Genomic DNA, 18429 nt, shown 5'->3' with positions numbered 1-18429 from the left:
ATAAGAATACTGTGAAGATATAGGATACGTCTGTGTCATTTAACCAAAAATTAAGAAATGAAACTTTGCATCGTATCGGTCAATGCTCATGTTATGTAATTGCTCTATTTAGTCATGTGGCAGTAATTACTTAAAGTTCCTACAATTGAAGATATTATGCGATAATATTGCGTTGAGACAGAGATTAAGTTCATATTGTTAGTAGGGTAATTGTGGATATTTTTCTGAACATCCACGTCTACTTTGTTAACTTGTAAAAGCAAATAATATGACAATTATTTCGCTCATTCATCGAATTTAGGCATTATGTAGTTGATAATATGTTTTTTAGATTAGCACCGTAGATGTTGGCAAAAAAAAAAATCACTACGAGAAAAAAAAATATCTTTTACACGGGTTAAAATAGGCTTTTAATTGGCAATGCGACTAGCATAAAAACGGTTGGTGTTAAAAATCCCGATTCTTTACACTGATAGGCTAACTTGTATAGAAAATGTTGTTTTTGATACCAATTATGATATCAACTATTAGAAATTAAAAAAAGGCTAACTTCTTAGACCTTCGATCTAAGAAGTGAATATCTATTACAAGCATAATTCATGCTTAAATTTCAATTCACCTACGCATGAAAAACACACAGAAATAAATTTTGAAAGACAAAGTCTAAAGCTAGTTAACAGTTAGCTAATATAAGAAAAAACAGCAATGTTAATGCACAAATTATAAGTTACTAACTAGCAAGTTAACAAACAACAATAAATACACCAACAACAATGTCAATGACAAAAATGAATGAAGGAATGACTTATCTAAGCTGAGAGGGAGTGCATCACGTGGTAGATGCCAAAAACCCTACGATGTCGATGGTGATGATACAGATGTTAAACAAAACGAGTGCGGGTATTATGGTTTAGGCAAATAGCTTATAGGAGAAATAAAACAACAATGATGTTACTTGTTGCAAGAATAGAATTGTGACAGCAATGGGAAAGAAAGGGATGTCGTGAATACTCCATGACATCCCACCACAGCTCAAGGGGAGAGAGCGCAAGCCGTGAGTATGTCCTGAGGCCGCAAAAAAGAGTGCGAGAGAACCCTTATATTGCTAGGGCAAAAGTTTTACATGTGATATACCTAGAGACTAGTATCGATTTTACATATTGCATTGCAAAAAAAAGAATCAGTGCAAATGTTTATTAGTAGATCTATTTTCACCATAACTGATGTATATTTTATTAAACCAAAATCTAGAAAATTACCTCTGTGTTATCTAACTCAGTAAAGTTTTAGGGTTAGGTTTTACCAAAGATACATCAGTAAAATGCAAAAAAAAAAAAATGAAATTAGATCACAAAATAGCTATATATATTATATAGAGATTAGGGACATGGAGGTCCTTACAAAATATTTCAAAGAAATTACATTTTTATAATAAAAAAACAACTAATAAGAAGAGAGGGCGTCTTTGGAGGAAGAGGAGGAGGCGGCAGCAAAAGGATTGCCCAAAATGTCATACTCGATGTGCCAGTCATCAAGTAAGAGGTTGACATTTGTTGTGGAAGGCATAGAAATAAGAGATGACACATCAAAGGCTAATGCCAGTTGGAGGGAACACATAGGAGAGGTGGAGGAGGAGGAGGGAATGGAGGATGCACTTGGAGAGTTCTCGCCATTGTGGGGCTACTGCCAGTTGAATTCAACAATGATGGAGGTAAATAATACTCCTCTTATCCTATTTATAAATCACTTTCAATATATTTCACACAGACTAAGAAAAACTTTAAACTTTATTAATTTTCATTTAAAATTCAACAACTTTTCACCTTTAACCCTATTTAATATACATTATACCTCATGTAAACAAAGTGAATACAATAATAAATGGAGGATAAAATTGTACATTCATACAAAAAATTTCTTTCAATGCCCTATAAATAAGATAAAAAAATGTCTTTTCCCCCTGCTCTATAAATAGAACCAGAAGAGTAGTTAGGTTCTGACTATAAATAAATAGTGACAAGTCATGATGACCTTTCAAGTTTAGAGACGTTACTTCATAGGAAAGAAAGCAAAAGAGACAAGCTTATCTGGTCAGTTCAAACACCAGTTATTTATAATAACCGATATTTTGAAAGCTTATATCGGTTGGGTAAAAGTTCGTTGTAAATAATAAGCGTTGCACAGGTCGTTCTAATAATTGATGTAAACAGTGTATAGTTATTGACGAAAATAACAAGCCTCGTTTGTCACATCATTCGGACAAAAATCGGGGTACATGAGGCGGTGTAAAAAAAGTTTTCCTCGTATGCACTTTAGACTTTGTTTTCGTTGACGATGATATGTGCGTGCTTATCACTATTTTGCATTTTCAATTGAATTTTTGTGTGTCATACCTTGAGATTGATAAACTTTCTATGCTTTTAGAATAATACTTCTTTTTTTGAGGGATAGAATAATAGTTTTTAAAGAACAAAAATATTAGCAAAGAAGATGCGAGAAAGAAGAGTGGCAGCTTGTGATGGGTTCAACTCATACAGTACGAGGCACAAAGACATGTTTCTAGGTTGGCTGGCTGAAAGTCAACTTTAACAAACTTTAATCAGGCCCAGTCATCTTTTTCTTAATTATTTTTTTTATATTTTTCTTTCACCCAATATCGATAAATTGTTTTCATAATAAATAAATATCTATAAAAAAATTAAGATAAAACTAATGTAATCTTTTTGTATGGAATATTACTAATCACAAGGATTTTAAATTGTCTTCATCCGAATATGATTATTGACGGTGGTTGGCAAAAAAAAAATATATTGATGATAATTTGATCATTTTAGCATATGAAACTACTGTAAACTTCCTCAAATACAAGAAAATTTTTACTCTTACACTAACAGAATGCTAGTTAAAAATAATGTTCAAATAAACAAGAATTGGCATTAAAATCATAAGATGTCAGTGTAAAATTAATTCCCGCTAATTTATATAAACCAGGTTGCTTGTCGTTGCAGCGTAATAGTATAATAACATGACCTTGTCAGAATTTTTTTTTTTGGGTAGTTGCAGATCAAGGTTTATCAAACTAGTTCTAAGAAATAATTTCAGCTAGTGATGGTATTGTTTGATTCTCTTTTTCGGTTTTCATGTTTTTAAAATAGTTTTATAAATTTTTTTTAAAACATGTTTTAGCGTGAAAACAAAAAATTTGTTTGGATATTTTTTAATTTATAAAAAAGCTGCATTTGAAAAATGAAAAAACACAAAACTTGTTTAAAACAAATTGTTTTTAAAATCAATTTGAAGAACTACTCATTGATATAAGGTGAGAGATAGAGTCGAGAGTGGAGTAGCAGCCGTGGATGGAGTGTTAGGGGGCTGAATGACTGCGTAGAAAAGAGGAGCCATTGAGAATGTGAGCATGAGTGACAGAGTAGCGAGCACAAACTACAAGAGAAAGTAAATTAAAATTTTAAAAAACAACAAAACACAAAAAAAAAAAAAAAATTCTGAGAATTTATTTTCAAAAAAACATAATTCTTTTTTTTTTTTAACAGAAACTTAATTGAAAACTGACCATGAAACAAGTTTTTTATCTTTTGTTTTAAGAAAAACTGTTTTCGGGACAAAAAAATCAAATAATGCCTTGATTTCACTTAATTTGTGATTCAACAAACAAAGGAAAACAAAGTGATTTGATTCATATCATCAATTGATTGGGGTTTACATCCTCACCCTTATCTAGTAAGCACAAGTTCTCCACATGATTACCGATAAAAACACTGCCATCTAAAGCTCTTAGGACCTTGGTTGTTGAAGTTGATGGATTGTATCTAACAAACTGGCCAGCTCTTTTTTCTAGTATTATGTCCCCATTCTTTCTTATATCCAACACTTCTATTGGATGCAGCTCATTTGTTGAAACTTTATTTGTCCATGATCCATCAATCCCATATTGTTTCATAATCCACACGGACCATATTCTTTCACTAAACTTGTTTTTCTTCTTTGACGACACAGCAATTGAATCTCCCACTGCCATTATTGAAAGAGAATATGCATCGTTGGCAATACTTCTAGGAAGTAATATTTCGCCGAAAACTTCGTGCGTTAGATCAAATGTAAGTACAAACGGATAACCTTCTATTTTGTTCCAAACAATCCAATGAAGTGCACCATTAATAAGCACACGATCAAATGAACCCTCTTTGAGATCGCGAGGAGGAGGAGGAGGAATACCGGTGACATGTTTCCATGACCAATTGAGGTACGAGAAGACATAAGCCGAATCAATTGAACTAACTTCATAATTATGACAAACAAGGACTACAACCTTAAAATCATTGCTCCTACGATTAAAACCAAACGCTAAAACTGATCGATGTAGATCCCAAGTCAATAATGTGAGTCTAGGAAGAAAAACATATCTTTGAATTGTTGGGTTCCAAAGGACAAAGTTGATGGGTGGATGATCAACAAAACATATTATACCGTTGCTTGTGCCCATCCTCGTTAATCCCCTGTAGCCCTCAATGATAGGACTTTTTACTGTGCGAAACAAATCGAATTGGTCATTATCCAAATGTAATGAATAGCTGCCTTCAAATTTCACTATACTTTCACGAACGGATTCACTTGATTTGGTCTCTTTGGGTCGGTAACATTTAATGAGGAGGACTTCTTTTTTGGAATCAAAAGCTCGATTTGAATGGCCGGATATGAAATTAGGACTAGTAATAAGAGAATTCCAATCTCTACAAATGAAGACGCATTGAATTAGGGTTTTGCCATCTAGGTTGAGCAGAATTTCTTCGACAATGTGGAGAGGAATAAAAGGATTGTTTTGTGACATTGTGGATTTGGAGTTCAACGTGAGGTCGACATATAGTGATAACATGCACACACACACAAAAATATATATATATATATATATATATATGCATAAGATATCAATGGGTTCTGAAATAGATGACGATGCGTATGAGGCGATAGGCTATTCTAGTTCGGTGATTGAGAATCCAGAATTCAGGGTTTGTGGTAACGTGGTAGGCTAGCAAAGCTTGGACTATATATATAGCTAGCTATTATTGGTATATTTTTATGTGACTTTTAATTGGTCTATATTCGGGTTTAGTAAACTTACAAAAGATATTGATGTAGGTGAAATAATACTAATAATGCAAAAAAAATATCATAATGTTCTTTAATTTTTTTTTTACTTTTTAAAATAGGTTTATCACATTAAGTTGAACCTTTTTTATTTAAATAAAGGAGCTCTTAATCTTTGATTCCGGCTCATCAAAAGAAAAATAAAGTAGTAGATGTACACAGAATTTTATATATCTATCATAATCCTCGCAAAAATATGGTCTTTACACATTATTTCATATCCATCTATTAATAAGTGTGGATGAATACTCCCTAGTTATCTCAAAAAGGCATACACTGCATATGTGCAGATATAGCTTTTGCACATCTCATATAAATTATGCTGTTTGTACCTACTAGCCATAAGTTCAAAGATATAGGTCTTGTTTGGTTCCTATTTTTAAAACAATGTTTAATTTTTAAAAGCAAAAATTTTAAAAAAACCAACTTGGTTGATAATTATTTTTCAGTTAAATTTTTTGTGAAATAGAAAACAAGAATATATATGTTTTCAAGACAAAAAAAAAAGGGATAAGGTCTAATTTTGCCTCAAAAGTATTCGCTCATGAGTTATGAGTATCCGAAAGTTTTTTTAAGAGTAATATTACCCCGAAAGTGTTAAAAACGTAGCAATGTCACCCATCCATTAACAAAGTTGATTTTGAACATTGATAAACCCAATTTTGATGAGTTGGCCTCGACACATAGGATTTAATGCCGCATATTATCAACTTTTATGTTATGACATGTCAGCATCATCTTCCTTCCCTTCACTTCTTCATCCCTGTACTCGTTTGACTCCGCCCCACGTCTTCTCAAAACTTCCCTTTATTCCTTCATCCACTCCCATCCCTCTCATGTTTATCACCTTCATTTTTTGTTGTTTCCTGATTGCTCTGTTTTACGATACTAAGTACAGGGGTGGTCCTCACTCTCACTCTCACTCTCTCTCTCTCTCTCTCTCTAAAACTCCAAAAAAGCTGGAAAAAGTATGTACTCTGACCAAGCGGTAGGTCAGGGCAAAATTATTCTTAAATTCATATTCAGAATCATAATAAGTTGATACACTTGGCGGAGATATGTGTGTATATATATATGAGCACTGCAACAAAGGCTTAAATTTATTTTACACTTAGAAAGAAATAATGGGCAATATATTATCAATATATAACTTGACGATTATGATTACACATTATATATAATAGAGTTGTTATATATTTATAGAGGTATACCTAAAAAGAGATTCTTGATGGAAGAAGAAACAGCGACTTTGGCTCTTACAAACCCACTATGATGACATCGTACACTCCATCCCCTACCTTGAACTCCTCTACTGCGCCTCCCACTCTAACCACTATACCAGCAACATCAAAGCTTAGAGTATAGTCTGAATTTGATGAAAACCTGATCGTCTTAAGCTCTGGTAATGGCATGCTTGGGTCTAGCTTTAAGACCTCTGATGGGTTCCCATATTCAGAGTAGACCCAAGCTTTGATATGATGCGGTGTGTTAGGAGTAGTTGTAGCAGTCATGATGGTGACAGAGATAAGAAATCCAAAAGACTGATTTTTTAATGGTGTGGGAGGAGAGATGCAGGGCAAGTGGTAATTTATGTTGAAGTTACGATGAAGAAACAAACACAAGGAATGGCAAGACTGGCAATGGTGAGGCCAAAGATGATATCAGAACGAAGGAGGTTGAGGGAATAGTGAGGGGCCCACTGGATAATGGGGAAGGGATATTGGAAAGCAAGGTTTGGTGAGGCAAGAGATGACATTATTGGAGAGTGATCTCTATTTTCTTGTTGCCGCCGGGTTAAGGGGAGAGAGACGTTAGAAGGAGGCGTCGAACTTGAGAGGGGAGGAAATGGATGAAGCAGTGAAAGGAAGGTTTGAGAAGAAGGAGGTGGGGCGGAGCTGAGATTCCCACGAGTGCAGGGGTGAGAAGTGAATGAAGGGAAGGAAGATGATACTAGCATGGCGTACTAGGTGGGTAATATGTGGGATTATATTCTTTGTGCAGAGCCAACTCAACAAAATGGGGTCAACTAATGGTCAAAATCAACTTTACTAACGGATGGGACGATATTGCTATGATTCTAACACTTCCGGAGCAACATTGCTCCTAAAAAATACTTTTAAGTTACCCACAGTTGCGAATACTTGGGATAAAATTAGACCTTATCCCAAAACGTTAGTAACTTTTATATGTTTTCTTATTTGTTTATCTTTTGTTCAGTAAAATTGTTTAATAAGTAGAGATCCTTATCTCAGTTTGCATACTGTCATATAAATTGATATAGCTTTTGCACATCTGATATAAATTATGCTTTTTGTACCTTCTAGCCATGAGTTTTCAAAAAAGGGTAAGGTGCAATTTTGCCCCGAAGTTTTTATTTAGGAGTACTTGGTATCCGAAATTTTTCAAATTGTAGTAATACAGCCCCAACTATTATTCATGTTGAATTTGATTATTGATTAACTAAATATGTTGAGCTAGTAGATCCACATGTAATCCACTTTATTTTTTTTAAGGTGAGGATTTAGTATTAACTCTAGAAAAATCATTACTTCTATGCTTTTCAAGCCCATGGCTATTCCTAAAATTGACCTCATCATTTATATCTTTCAAGAATTCTTATGAGCTTTTCCTCTACACGTATTACTTACTATATTTTTATACTCTACTTTTGTTCTTATAAAAGTACTAAATTAAGAGCAAATAATGAAATAATAAACCAAAAATGAAGTGGATAACTCAGGAAAAAAAATGAACTGGATCACATGTGGATCTACCAGCATAGCATATTTGGTTAATTAATGATCAAATTTAATATAAATAATAGTCGGGGTAACATTGCTGCAATTTAGGAACTCCCAAATACCAAGTGCTCCTAAGTAAAAACTTTAGGACAAATTTGCACTTAACCCAAAAAAGAAAATGATATAGATGACATGTGAACATGCCAACTCAACATAATTGGTTAAATAATATTCAAACTTAACTTAGATAACAGCCGGGGGACATTCCTACAATTTGAAAACTTCTAGAGCGATATTGAACCAAAAAATACTTCTGAATACCTAGTGTTCATAAGCGCAAACTTTCAAGATAAATTTGCACCTAATCCCTTTCAAAAATATAGGTCTTGATTGATTTCCTATTTTCAAAACAATTCTTAATTTTTTTTAACAGCAAAAATTTGAACCAAAAAAAAAACAACTTGGTTGATGATTATTTTTTAGTTACATTTTTTGTGAAACAGAAAACGAAAATATGTTTTTAAAACTGAAAAAAAAAGCAACTTTTACATGTTTTTTAATTTGTTTTTCTTTTTTTAATAAGTAAAGATCTCTTATCTTTAAGCTCTTGCTTCTCAAATCTCAGTATGCATGTTGTCTCCACTCTCCAGTTTGCTAGGTACTCACTGAAGCTGATTTTATAGGAAAAATAAATATATGTATGCTTACAAGCCATGCGGAGAGATTTCTAGTAAACATACTTTCCAGGTTGTAGACTTTTTCAATGGAGATTTAAATTTTCCCTTCTATCGATGATTATCAGGCAAAGCAATATGATCAAGAGAAGTCAAATTTCCAATATTATAAGAAATAGTGCTCGCCGAGTTGTTGCCAAAGAGATAACTGGATTGCTTGAAATGGCTTTAAAACAGTATTTTAAAAGTCAGACTAGATGTTAAACATTTAAAGCCAATAGATTATGGTTCAAATGGTTAAATCGGTCGTTTGGTCATACCAGTATCATAAAAATTAAATTAAAGATAATGTTATGTAAATATAATAAATGTATGAAATTAAAATATCAAATTCTTAAATAACATAAAAATAAATTCAAATAGTTTAATTTCATAATGATTTTCTTGTAAAGAAAAACTTCACAAGGATTTTGAGTTTTTTTCTTTCTACTCCCAATTGATTTTAAGCCTTTTTTGCCAAAAATTGATTTTGGGCCTTCACTACACAGTATGCTGGACTAATTATAAGAAGAAAAGTTTAGAAAACATAAAATAAATTTTGACTGATAAGTATGGGATAAGAAGAATTTACTATTTAGAGACAGAAAAAGTGAGTTGTCTCAGAACCGGTGAGATGGGCACCTAAGTCTCATCCTATCTGAATTGTTCAAATCTGATCAGAATAGTCCATATTTAATATCAAAGATAAGTACCAAAATAGTTCCGCTGTTTCGGGGTCCCAAGCAACAGACCTTTTGGAGAGAGAGAGTGAGTTGCTGCAATCTTTCATAGGCGTCGTCATTATCTGAGGCATACAACATCGGGCAAGGGATGTCGTGACAGAGGGAAGAGCAAAGCCCGCTCACTTGGTCATGGGAAAAGATTAACCAAAGAATAACTAATGTCAGGGAAAAGAAAGCACGGAGAACTGAAGAAGATCGGGTATTTTGGCAAGTGAAAGTGTCAAATCATATCAAAGGAGTGACGAAATGCACCATATCTGAAGACTGAAGGATTTTTTGGGCAAAAAAAGGAAGCTTAAAACCATTCAATTTACTCAAATCCGTTCTGGTTCTTGACTCAAATATGGGTTCCGACTCAAAAGCCTACTCAAAACGGATCAATCTGGCTGAAGTCGCAACGCCACCTAAAGTATTTGAACGGACCACTAGTATCACTGAGTGACGCTTGGACAGGTTGGACCATCCGATCCAGTCTGTCTGATATGGGTTTGATAACATTGCTTAAAAACTTTTCAATTATAACTTACATAATACAAGCTATACGAAGAAAGTTTTGTCACGATATACATAAAAGTGCTTGTGAATTCTTATTCACAGATAAAAAAAAGTTCACAGAAACCTTTAAGTGACTAAAGCTATTCAACCAATGGGGAATAGAAGATTCAAACAAATTTTCAGATAAATCTAGATGTTTAAGGAGAGTTTTAAGTTTAAATGTCATGGGGGATAGGCACATGAAAATTACTAGTCGATAACTGAAGATAAACCAAAATTTTCAATTGGGATATCTACCCCACTTTGGAATTAGTGAAGGCCCAAAGAAGTAAGAATTGGATATAGGTCAAGGATGGCTAGAGATCGAAAGTTAATGGTTGAGGTCAATATATAAGCTTTCCATCAATCAGAGGATAACTAAGTTCAAGCGGGATGGCTATGCTCTATTTGTATATACGTGAAAATGGTAATACCGAAAGTAAAAATGTTTTGATTTGTAGAATTTATTTCTGACTAAGTTGACGCTTTAATTTAGGATAGTCCGAAACAAAAAATTACAGAAAAAAATATTAAAGGAATAACGTTCGGGCAAGGGTGAAAAACAAGAAAGAAAATAAGAAATGAAACAATGGCAAGCGTTCTCCTCTATCTTCTCTTGTGGATATAGATGCGTGGGCTTTGTGAGTTAATGTTGGGCAAAGCATAACCATATGCTGACTTGGGCCTTTTGATTCGTCACTGGCATTCACCGAATATGGTTTGGTTTGATTCATCACTAAATTTATAATCAAATACTAATCCGGTCTTTAATATAAAAACTAGTTGACTAATTTTAACAGATTAAAAAGTTTGTTAAGTTAACTATTTGTAATAAATAGGTATTGTTTTCCCAAAATACCCTTACTACTCATGTGTGAGCTAGAACTATTATTTGATAGAGTCTTTAACATGTTCACCTACTACAAAAACAACTTTAAAAAAAATACATAAACATGAGAGACAAAGTAAATTATGATCTTATATGTAGAACTAAATTAAAAGTTAAACTAGCTCTTATATTAAGGATCGGAAGTGATATCTTAAATTATTCAGTGGTAAAAAAAATTCTATATATTATGAGTCAACAAGGACTTTTTTCTTGCCAATATTTTAAGACATAGCAAGAGCAATAATAATAGTTGTAAAATTCCATTGTAACTACCAGAAGTGAGTTTTAATTAATTTTCTTTTATCATATCATACACTTAAGAATTAAGTCTTGCGAGCTAAGGTGATAACTCTAAATAGCTTAAGTTGTAAATTTCTTATATTATAACTTGTGTATGCATTTATATTAGAGTCGCGAATTAATACAATAAAAGATCATAAATGAGATCGTAATAATTTTAAATATTCCTTGAAGCTCCACAACCTAAGCGGCAACTTTCTAGAAGAAAATAGTTGGGACCATGTATTATTTATCCAATCATAACAGAATTCATTCAGGTTTTTTGAGCCTTTGGAATTTGGAGAAATTAATTTGAATTTTTAAAGTTTTTTTCTTTCAAAATTTGAAAAATCATGATGCTTGGATGTGAACTTCTTATGAATTTTATGATTGCATCTATATCTATTTGCCATAGTTGACGGAAACAAAAGCTGATAATAAGTCAATGATGAAAGACTTAGTGCCTGTTTGGGTCAGCGTTTGCTGGCCCAAACATGGCTTATAAGTGATTATAAGCTCAGTGGGAATTTTGGACCGTTTGGCAGAGCTTTTTAACAATTGGGCTTCTGAATTTTTAAGCCCCTTCAACGCGCGATTGGGATAAGTTGGAGAGGGGAAGCTTTTGATCATATGGCTTATGGACCGTTCTGACAGGGAATCTATTCCCTTTACTTTTCTCTGAATTCATCTGCCTTCTCCTATTCCCCCGTAAGCGAGAGAGTCCTTTTTTTTTTTTTTTAAACCTGAGCCCCCATGCTTGCTCTGTCTTTGCTCGCCTCGATAAGAAGGTCCATCAATGGTCGCCTCCGAGAAGCTCCGTCGCTGGTGACCGTGAGCTCCGTCCTGTCATTATGGTGAGGTTAGCTTTTGGGTGTGAGGTGTGCGTGGCCTGGGGATGCTGCTCGTTCATCACAAGTCGTTTGGTGTTTGACCGTGAGCTCCGTCTGTGGTCGCCTCGACCAGGTCCGTCGGTGGTCGCCTCCAAGAAGCTCCGTCGCTGGTGACCGTGAGCTCCGTCCCGTCATCATCGTGAGGTCAGCCGTTGGGTGTGAGGTGTGCATGGCTGTGTGGATGCTGCTCGTTCATCATAAATCAGAGCTGCTCTCATCGTCTGCAACCGACGTCGTCGTTGTCTGCCTCTGCATTTGAGCCGTGCGTGGAGTTCTTCTCTTCCTAGAGCAATACACCGTCCGATCTACCTCTGGCAGGCTTCGGTTTGTTGGATCTGTTACAGGTTGGCTGATTTAATTTTGTTATGTTGCTTTTCCGGTTTGATCCTTGTGGTTGAATTTGTTGTCATCCTTGAAATTCCTGGGGTCCTTGAATTTACATGTTGTTACTGATTGCTGCATGTTGAGGACCGACTTGTTGTGACACTGAAACAGGGGCTTTATGTTTCGAATTTTATGGTTTTTGGTTACTACAATCTTTTGTCGGATGTTAGTTAATTGTTTAGAGATATTGATTGTCAAAACTTGGTTAAAAGTTTCGGACAGTGGTGTTGGATGCTCTGACTTTTTGAAGGAGGGAATGTAGCTTAAAATTTCTGGTTGCATGTGGATTTTCTACCTCTGTTTTTGAAGGACGAAACAGGGATTAATGGTTCAAGGAAACGGCTCTAGCTTAATGAGAAAATGAAGAGCATAAATGTGTGTATATGATCGAAAGCTTGGGTATGCAGTGTTGGGGATTTAAATTGTTGCGTATATGTCTATGTTGTTAATGGCGAGACATGTAACTCTGGAATTGTAATTTTCAGAATTACAATGGTTGTTGTTTTGCATGTCCTTAGCTTCGGTCTCTTGGTTTTTATGGTTATAGGATTCGATCTCTATGAGGGTAGTGTAGAAGAGAATAAGGTGGTAACATGGTGTATATATGTGTATATATGTGTGTCCGAATGGTTCATTGAGAGGGGGGGATTGTTAAATGAAGTGATAAATTAAAGGATGGGTTTGAGTTTTCCTAAATGAAGTCAGAAATTCATTGGTTTTAAGTTATTGGAGATTTTTACAAGTTATTAAAGGGTAATTGCTTGACTGGAATATAATGCCAATGAATATTCAAAATGTTTGGCCGAATGATATAGGAAATAAAAGAAGATAAGAATTGATACATATATCACCGTTACATTTGGTCTCTCCAAGTAAAGCCCAAACAAACGTGATTGATTACTTTTATCAAAAAATAGAGGCACAAACATTATCATTCACTTGCAAAGTAATTGACTTATTTGATAGAGCTAATTAACGACGTTGATAGAGCAAAGTAATAAGACATTAATTTGTACTATACAAAGAAATTAAGGACTATGTGGGTAATTACTTAAAAATCACTTGGAATTAATTTCGGGAAGTCTCAATCAAAATAAATTTAATGTTGTTCTTTCTCCTATTATATTCTCTTACTTCTCTCTAATATGATATTTATTTAACTAATTTAATTATATTAAAAAAGTTAGATAAATTAGTTAATTATAATAAATATAACATATTTTTGTAAATAATCTTGTTCATCATTCTTAATTTGGTTTTTATTTTACTTTTACACAGTTAAATTGGGATAAAAAATTAATCAATGTAATGCAGTTTAGGTTCAATTTATATGATATATTGAAAATTTAATTTTAAAATGTTCACAATCAATTACCACCGGAAAATAGTGGACATTGACATTGTGATTATATATTTATAATTTTAAAAAATATTGAATAAGAAAACTAAACAACTTATGCAATTAAAATGTGTTACTTGGTGATATATGTTTGTTTCGTTACAACATATGTGTTATGTAATACGGCTTTTATTATTACATATTTAGGGCTTTGGTTGATTCAGTTACTCTTATCTCGATCAAAGGGCATAGAGAAATGGATAATGACAGGGGAAAAGCGACATGGGATCATTACACGACAAAAATTCTAATCGATGTTTGTGCTGAGCAAATAGTGCACAAAGAAAGACAAGGAACATCGTTTACAAGACCTGGTTGGGGGAAAATTGAAAAGAATTTTCGGGAAAGGAGCGGGAAAATGTATGACAGGAGGCAACTGAAGAACAGATTTGATGTATTGAGAAAAGATTGGAAGTTGTGGGAAAAACTGATGTCTGGGGAGATTGGCATTGGTTATGATGCAGCCACAAATAGGGTGTTGGCCTCTGATGAGTGGTGGCAACAAAAAATACTAGTAACTATTTGTGTTAGTTGAGTTTTAATTTTGAATATCAGAAGGAACATCGCTTAATTATGCCTAATTATGTTCATGTAGGTGGACCCTAATTTCAAGAAATTTAGATATCAGGGGTTGATGTTTGCATCAGATCTGATGAAAATATTCAGAGATGTTGTGGCTTTGGGAGAGTATGCGTACGCACCATCAGCCTCACAGCCTCAGCCAACGTTTGCTCCACAACCTGACACAGAAGAGGAGGAGGATGTTTATAGAGTCGGGCTAGACCAACAAGAATGGTCAGGGGATAGTGAGGATGAAAACTTTGGTGTGGACCCAACAGCCAGTGCAGGGTTCACAGATGACTTCACTGCTTGCAACATAAACAACCTTGCAAGTACTGGACCAAGTGGCTCAGGAAGCTATGGAAAGAGAAAGAGGGGTGAGACATCAGATGCAAAGAAGAAGAAGAAAGTTGCTGCATCTACTAAAATTTCTGATAGCCTGAGTGTCATAGCAGTTGCTTCTGACAAGCGAGCAGCAGCATTGGTTGAAGATCCCCAAGTAATTGATAAGGTTTTGGCACACCTGACTACCGTTGAGGAGCTTAATTATGACAATCAACTATATTATGCATGTGCCAAGATGCTTACGTGGTTGAGGTGGGCAAGGCGAGCCTATTTGGGGTTTATGCATGATAGAAGCAAGTTGTTGGCGTGGTTGATACCGGCAGCACAAGACCCAGACACATGGAAGTGACCTGCAGAATAGGACTTAGTTGTTTCACTATTGTTATTGCACTTGTTAACTTGAACTACCTGTTGTTTTACCCTAAAATGATGTGGCATGTTGTAGGAACTTTATTAATGATTATGTAATATATTTATGCTAATTTCTACTTGTCATCTATGCGTTTGGTTTTTCTATTTGCAGTATGAAAATTATTTACACTTTGTTTAGTGTAATCCTTATAATGCTTACATTTTGTTTTCACCACAGTTACAGGGTTAATTCCAGAAATGGCTAATTGGAATGATAATTCACCATGGAATGAAGATACTTTATGGAATTGGAATAACGATCACGGTCAAATGAAGATGACCATTCAACACGGTTATCCATAATTAATGAGGAATTAACACAATATGAAGCAATAGGTGCATTGGTTGGTCATTATTGTGAAATGTACATGTTTAAACAACCGTGTAGAACTAGTGAGCAGATAGGAAATTTATGGGTACAAGGCATTATGAATGGGCATGATGATCGATGTCATGAAATGTTTAGAATGGATAAAGATGTTTTCCACCTCTTATATACTAAATTGGAGGAACATGGTTTACAAAAGTCTAAGTACATAGGAATTGAAGAAATGGTTGTGATGTTTTTAAGCACGGTTGCACATGGACAATGCAATAGGATGATCCAGGAACAATTTCAACGTTCAGGGGAAACTGTAAGTAGGCACTTTCACAATGTACTGCAAGCTTGTCTTAGCCTATCGAGTGAACTTATTTGACCCATAGATCCAACATTTCGTGGAACTCATAGAAAAATTGAGAACGATCCACGTTACTACCCATTTTTTAAGGATGTAATCGGAGCAATTGATGGCACTCATATATAGTGTGTTGTCCCCGCTGCAAAATGAAACAAATTTATTGGCAGAAAGGGAAATCCATCACAAAATGTCATGGCTGTATGTGATTGGGATATATGTTTCACTTTTGTCTTGGCAGGATGGGAGGGATCTGCACATGATGCTCGTATATTTGATAGTGCTATTACAAATTCATCTCTTAATTTCCCTCATCCACCTCCTTGTATATGTTTATGTGTTCCAATCATGCATGTTTTTTTAATTATTTCATACTTTTATTCATTTCACAATCTCTCAAATTGTTTCATGAATCATTAGGGAAATATTACTTGGTTGATGTGGGATATCCAACACCAAATGGATATCTAGGTCCATACAGATCTGAGCACTACCACCTTCCAGACTTCCAACAACAAGTAGGATTCCGAAATAGTAACGAAGCCTTCAATTATTATCATTCCAGTTTAAAGTGCACAATAGAAAGAACATTCGATGTTTGAAAGAATAGATTTCAAGTCCTACGAAATATGCGCAGTTACGACTTCCAAACACAAGTGTATCTGGTTTGTGCAACAATGGCTATTCATAACCTTATAAGGAGACATTCGAGCTCCGACTTCTTTTTTGAACAAGCTGAAAATGGTAATAATGTGGGCGAATATGATCAGGCTGAAGCTAGTCAACCATCATCTTCAAATGTTACATCACAGTCTTCATTGCATATGAATCGCGTCCGTGATGCAATCAGAGACCAAATTATCCATAGCTTATCTATTGATTAATTATGTAATATTATTTAGTTTCACTTTGTTGCAATACTGCAAATTGGAGTTAAAAACATGTTTACCCATTCAAATTATGTTTCGTTTTATATTTGCAATTTTTTTCCATTTCTCTTATGTTTTCAAATTTAATTCCCTCGATCAATTTCACTTCTTCATATTAAATTAACAATAATTCACTGTATTATATCAATTCATTTTTTTTCATGTTTCAGATTATATTTAAAATATTTGTTATGATTTTTTTGAAATTTTAAAATTTAATTCACTCATTAATTTGACTTCTTCATAATAAATTATTTTAATTTCATTGTATTATGTCAAACCATTTTTTTTATCATATTTCATTATTTATTAACACTTATACCCATTTTGGTCATTTTATAACCAAAATTACTTTTACTCAACTATAATTCAAACAACTTTTTACCAATCTCACTTCTGCAAATTAGCTTTTCTGAACTCCAATCCAAACACAATTCAGCTTATCTAATTTAGCTTTTACCAACTTCACTTTTCCATAAGTTACTTTTCCTATAAGCTGCTTTTCCAATCGCTCATCCAAATGTGCCCGAGCAATTGGAAAAGCTGCTTATTGAAAAAGCAGCTTATGAATAAGTGAAGTAGGGTAAAAGCTAAATTGGATAAGCTGAATTGTGTTTGGATTGGAATTCAGAAAAACTCGTTTGCAAAAGTGAGATTGGTAAAAAGTTGTTTGAATTATGGTTGAGTAAAAGTAAGTTTGGTTGTAAAATGACCAAAATGGACATGAGTTTTAATAAATAATAAAAAATGGAAAAAAATAATTTGACATAATAGAATGGAATTAAAATAATTTAATATGAATAAGTGAATTAAATATTAAAATTTTAGAGAAATGAAAAAAATTATTTTAAATATAAAGTGAAAGAAGAAAAAAATTGAATTGAGATGATATAATAAAGAAGTAAAATTTAATGAGTGAATTAGAATTAAGAACTTTAGAGAAATCATAAAAAAATATGTAAGAAATGAAGTGCAACATGATAAAAAAAATATATTAACATAATACAATAAATTTAAATTAATTTAATACGAAGAAGTGAAATTGATTGAGTGAATTAAATTTGAAAGCCTCAGAGAAATGAAAAAAAAGATTGTTATATTACAAAGTTTTGAAAACTAAACATAATTTAAATGGATAACAAAATTTTGAACTCCAATTGACAAAGTAAAACAAAATAATATTACATAATTAATTAATTGATAAACTATGAATGATTTGTACGTCTAATTTGGATTAGGGTCTTGATTAGTGATTAAGTAGATCTTTCTCTAAAGATATTCTTTCCAAGATTCCAACTCCCAATATTTGAAGTACAAGTTTCTTTACTCCATTCTCAAATGTGTCCTCGCCAACCTCTCTACCTTGAATGCTAACATTGAACATACAGAACATATCCTTGCATTGTACTTACCATTGCACCGTCTAATTTTTATCCCCGGGCAGAAGCTGGTTTGACTAAAACCGTTTAAATTCAAGTTTTAATTATTTAATATATGTAGTAAATAGAAACAAAATAATTTTTGGACTATAACCTTAAAACGATTGCCATAAAAAATCTATATAAAAAAAAGATAAGTTACAAATTTAAAAAATTAATTAATCACAACAACAATTACAAAACTTTTTTCCCCGGCAGACTTGGGAATCTTCATAAAAAGTTTAACGAATCCATTACCCCGTAATAAATCATTAATTACAATATTTACTGATTAAAAGCAAAACAGAGCACAAGACAAAATAACAGAGTTAAACCGCATGCGTGGTCCCCCG

The 18429-nt window shown here is 33.6% G+C and overlaps 2 protein-coding genes across 2 annotated transcripts; one reads left to right on the top strand and one right to left on the bottom strand.

The window, feature by feature from the left end:
• Positions 1-3694: 3694 nt before the first annotated feature.
• LOC114755237 (F-box/kelch-repeat protein At3g23880-like) lies at positions 3695-4846 on the bottom strand. The gene has a single exon (XM_028944100.1). It carries the CDS (start codon positions 4844-4846, stop codon positions 3695-3697), a length of 1152 nt encoding a protein of 383 aa, XP_028799933.1.
• Positions 4847-13931: 9085 nt separating this feature from the next.
• Positions 13932-14990, top strand: LOC114755235 (L10-interacting MYB domain-containing protein-like). The gene is made up of 2 exons (XM_028944099.1): positions 13932-14249; positions 14331-14990. Exons 1-2 carry the CDS (start codon positions 13932-13934, stop codon positions 14988-14990), a joined length of 978 nt encoding a protein of 325 aa, XP_028799932.1.
• Positions 14991-18429: the final 3439 nt, after the last annotated feature.

The sequence above is a fragment of the Neltuma alba genome, unplaced genomic scaffold, assembly GCF_004799145.2.
Source record: "Neltuma alba isolate B1F8T4 unplaced genomic scaffold, ASM479914v2 tig00010241_pilon, whole genome shotgun sequence".
NCBI classification, from domain to species: domain Eukaryota; kingdom Viridiplantae; phylum Streptophyta; class Magnoliopsida; order Fabales; family Fabaceae; genus Neltuma; species Neltuma alba.
This window is presented reverse-complemented; position numbering and strand designations above follow the sequence as displayed.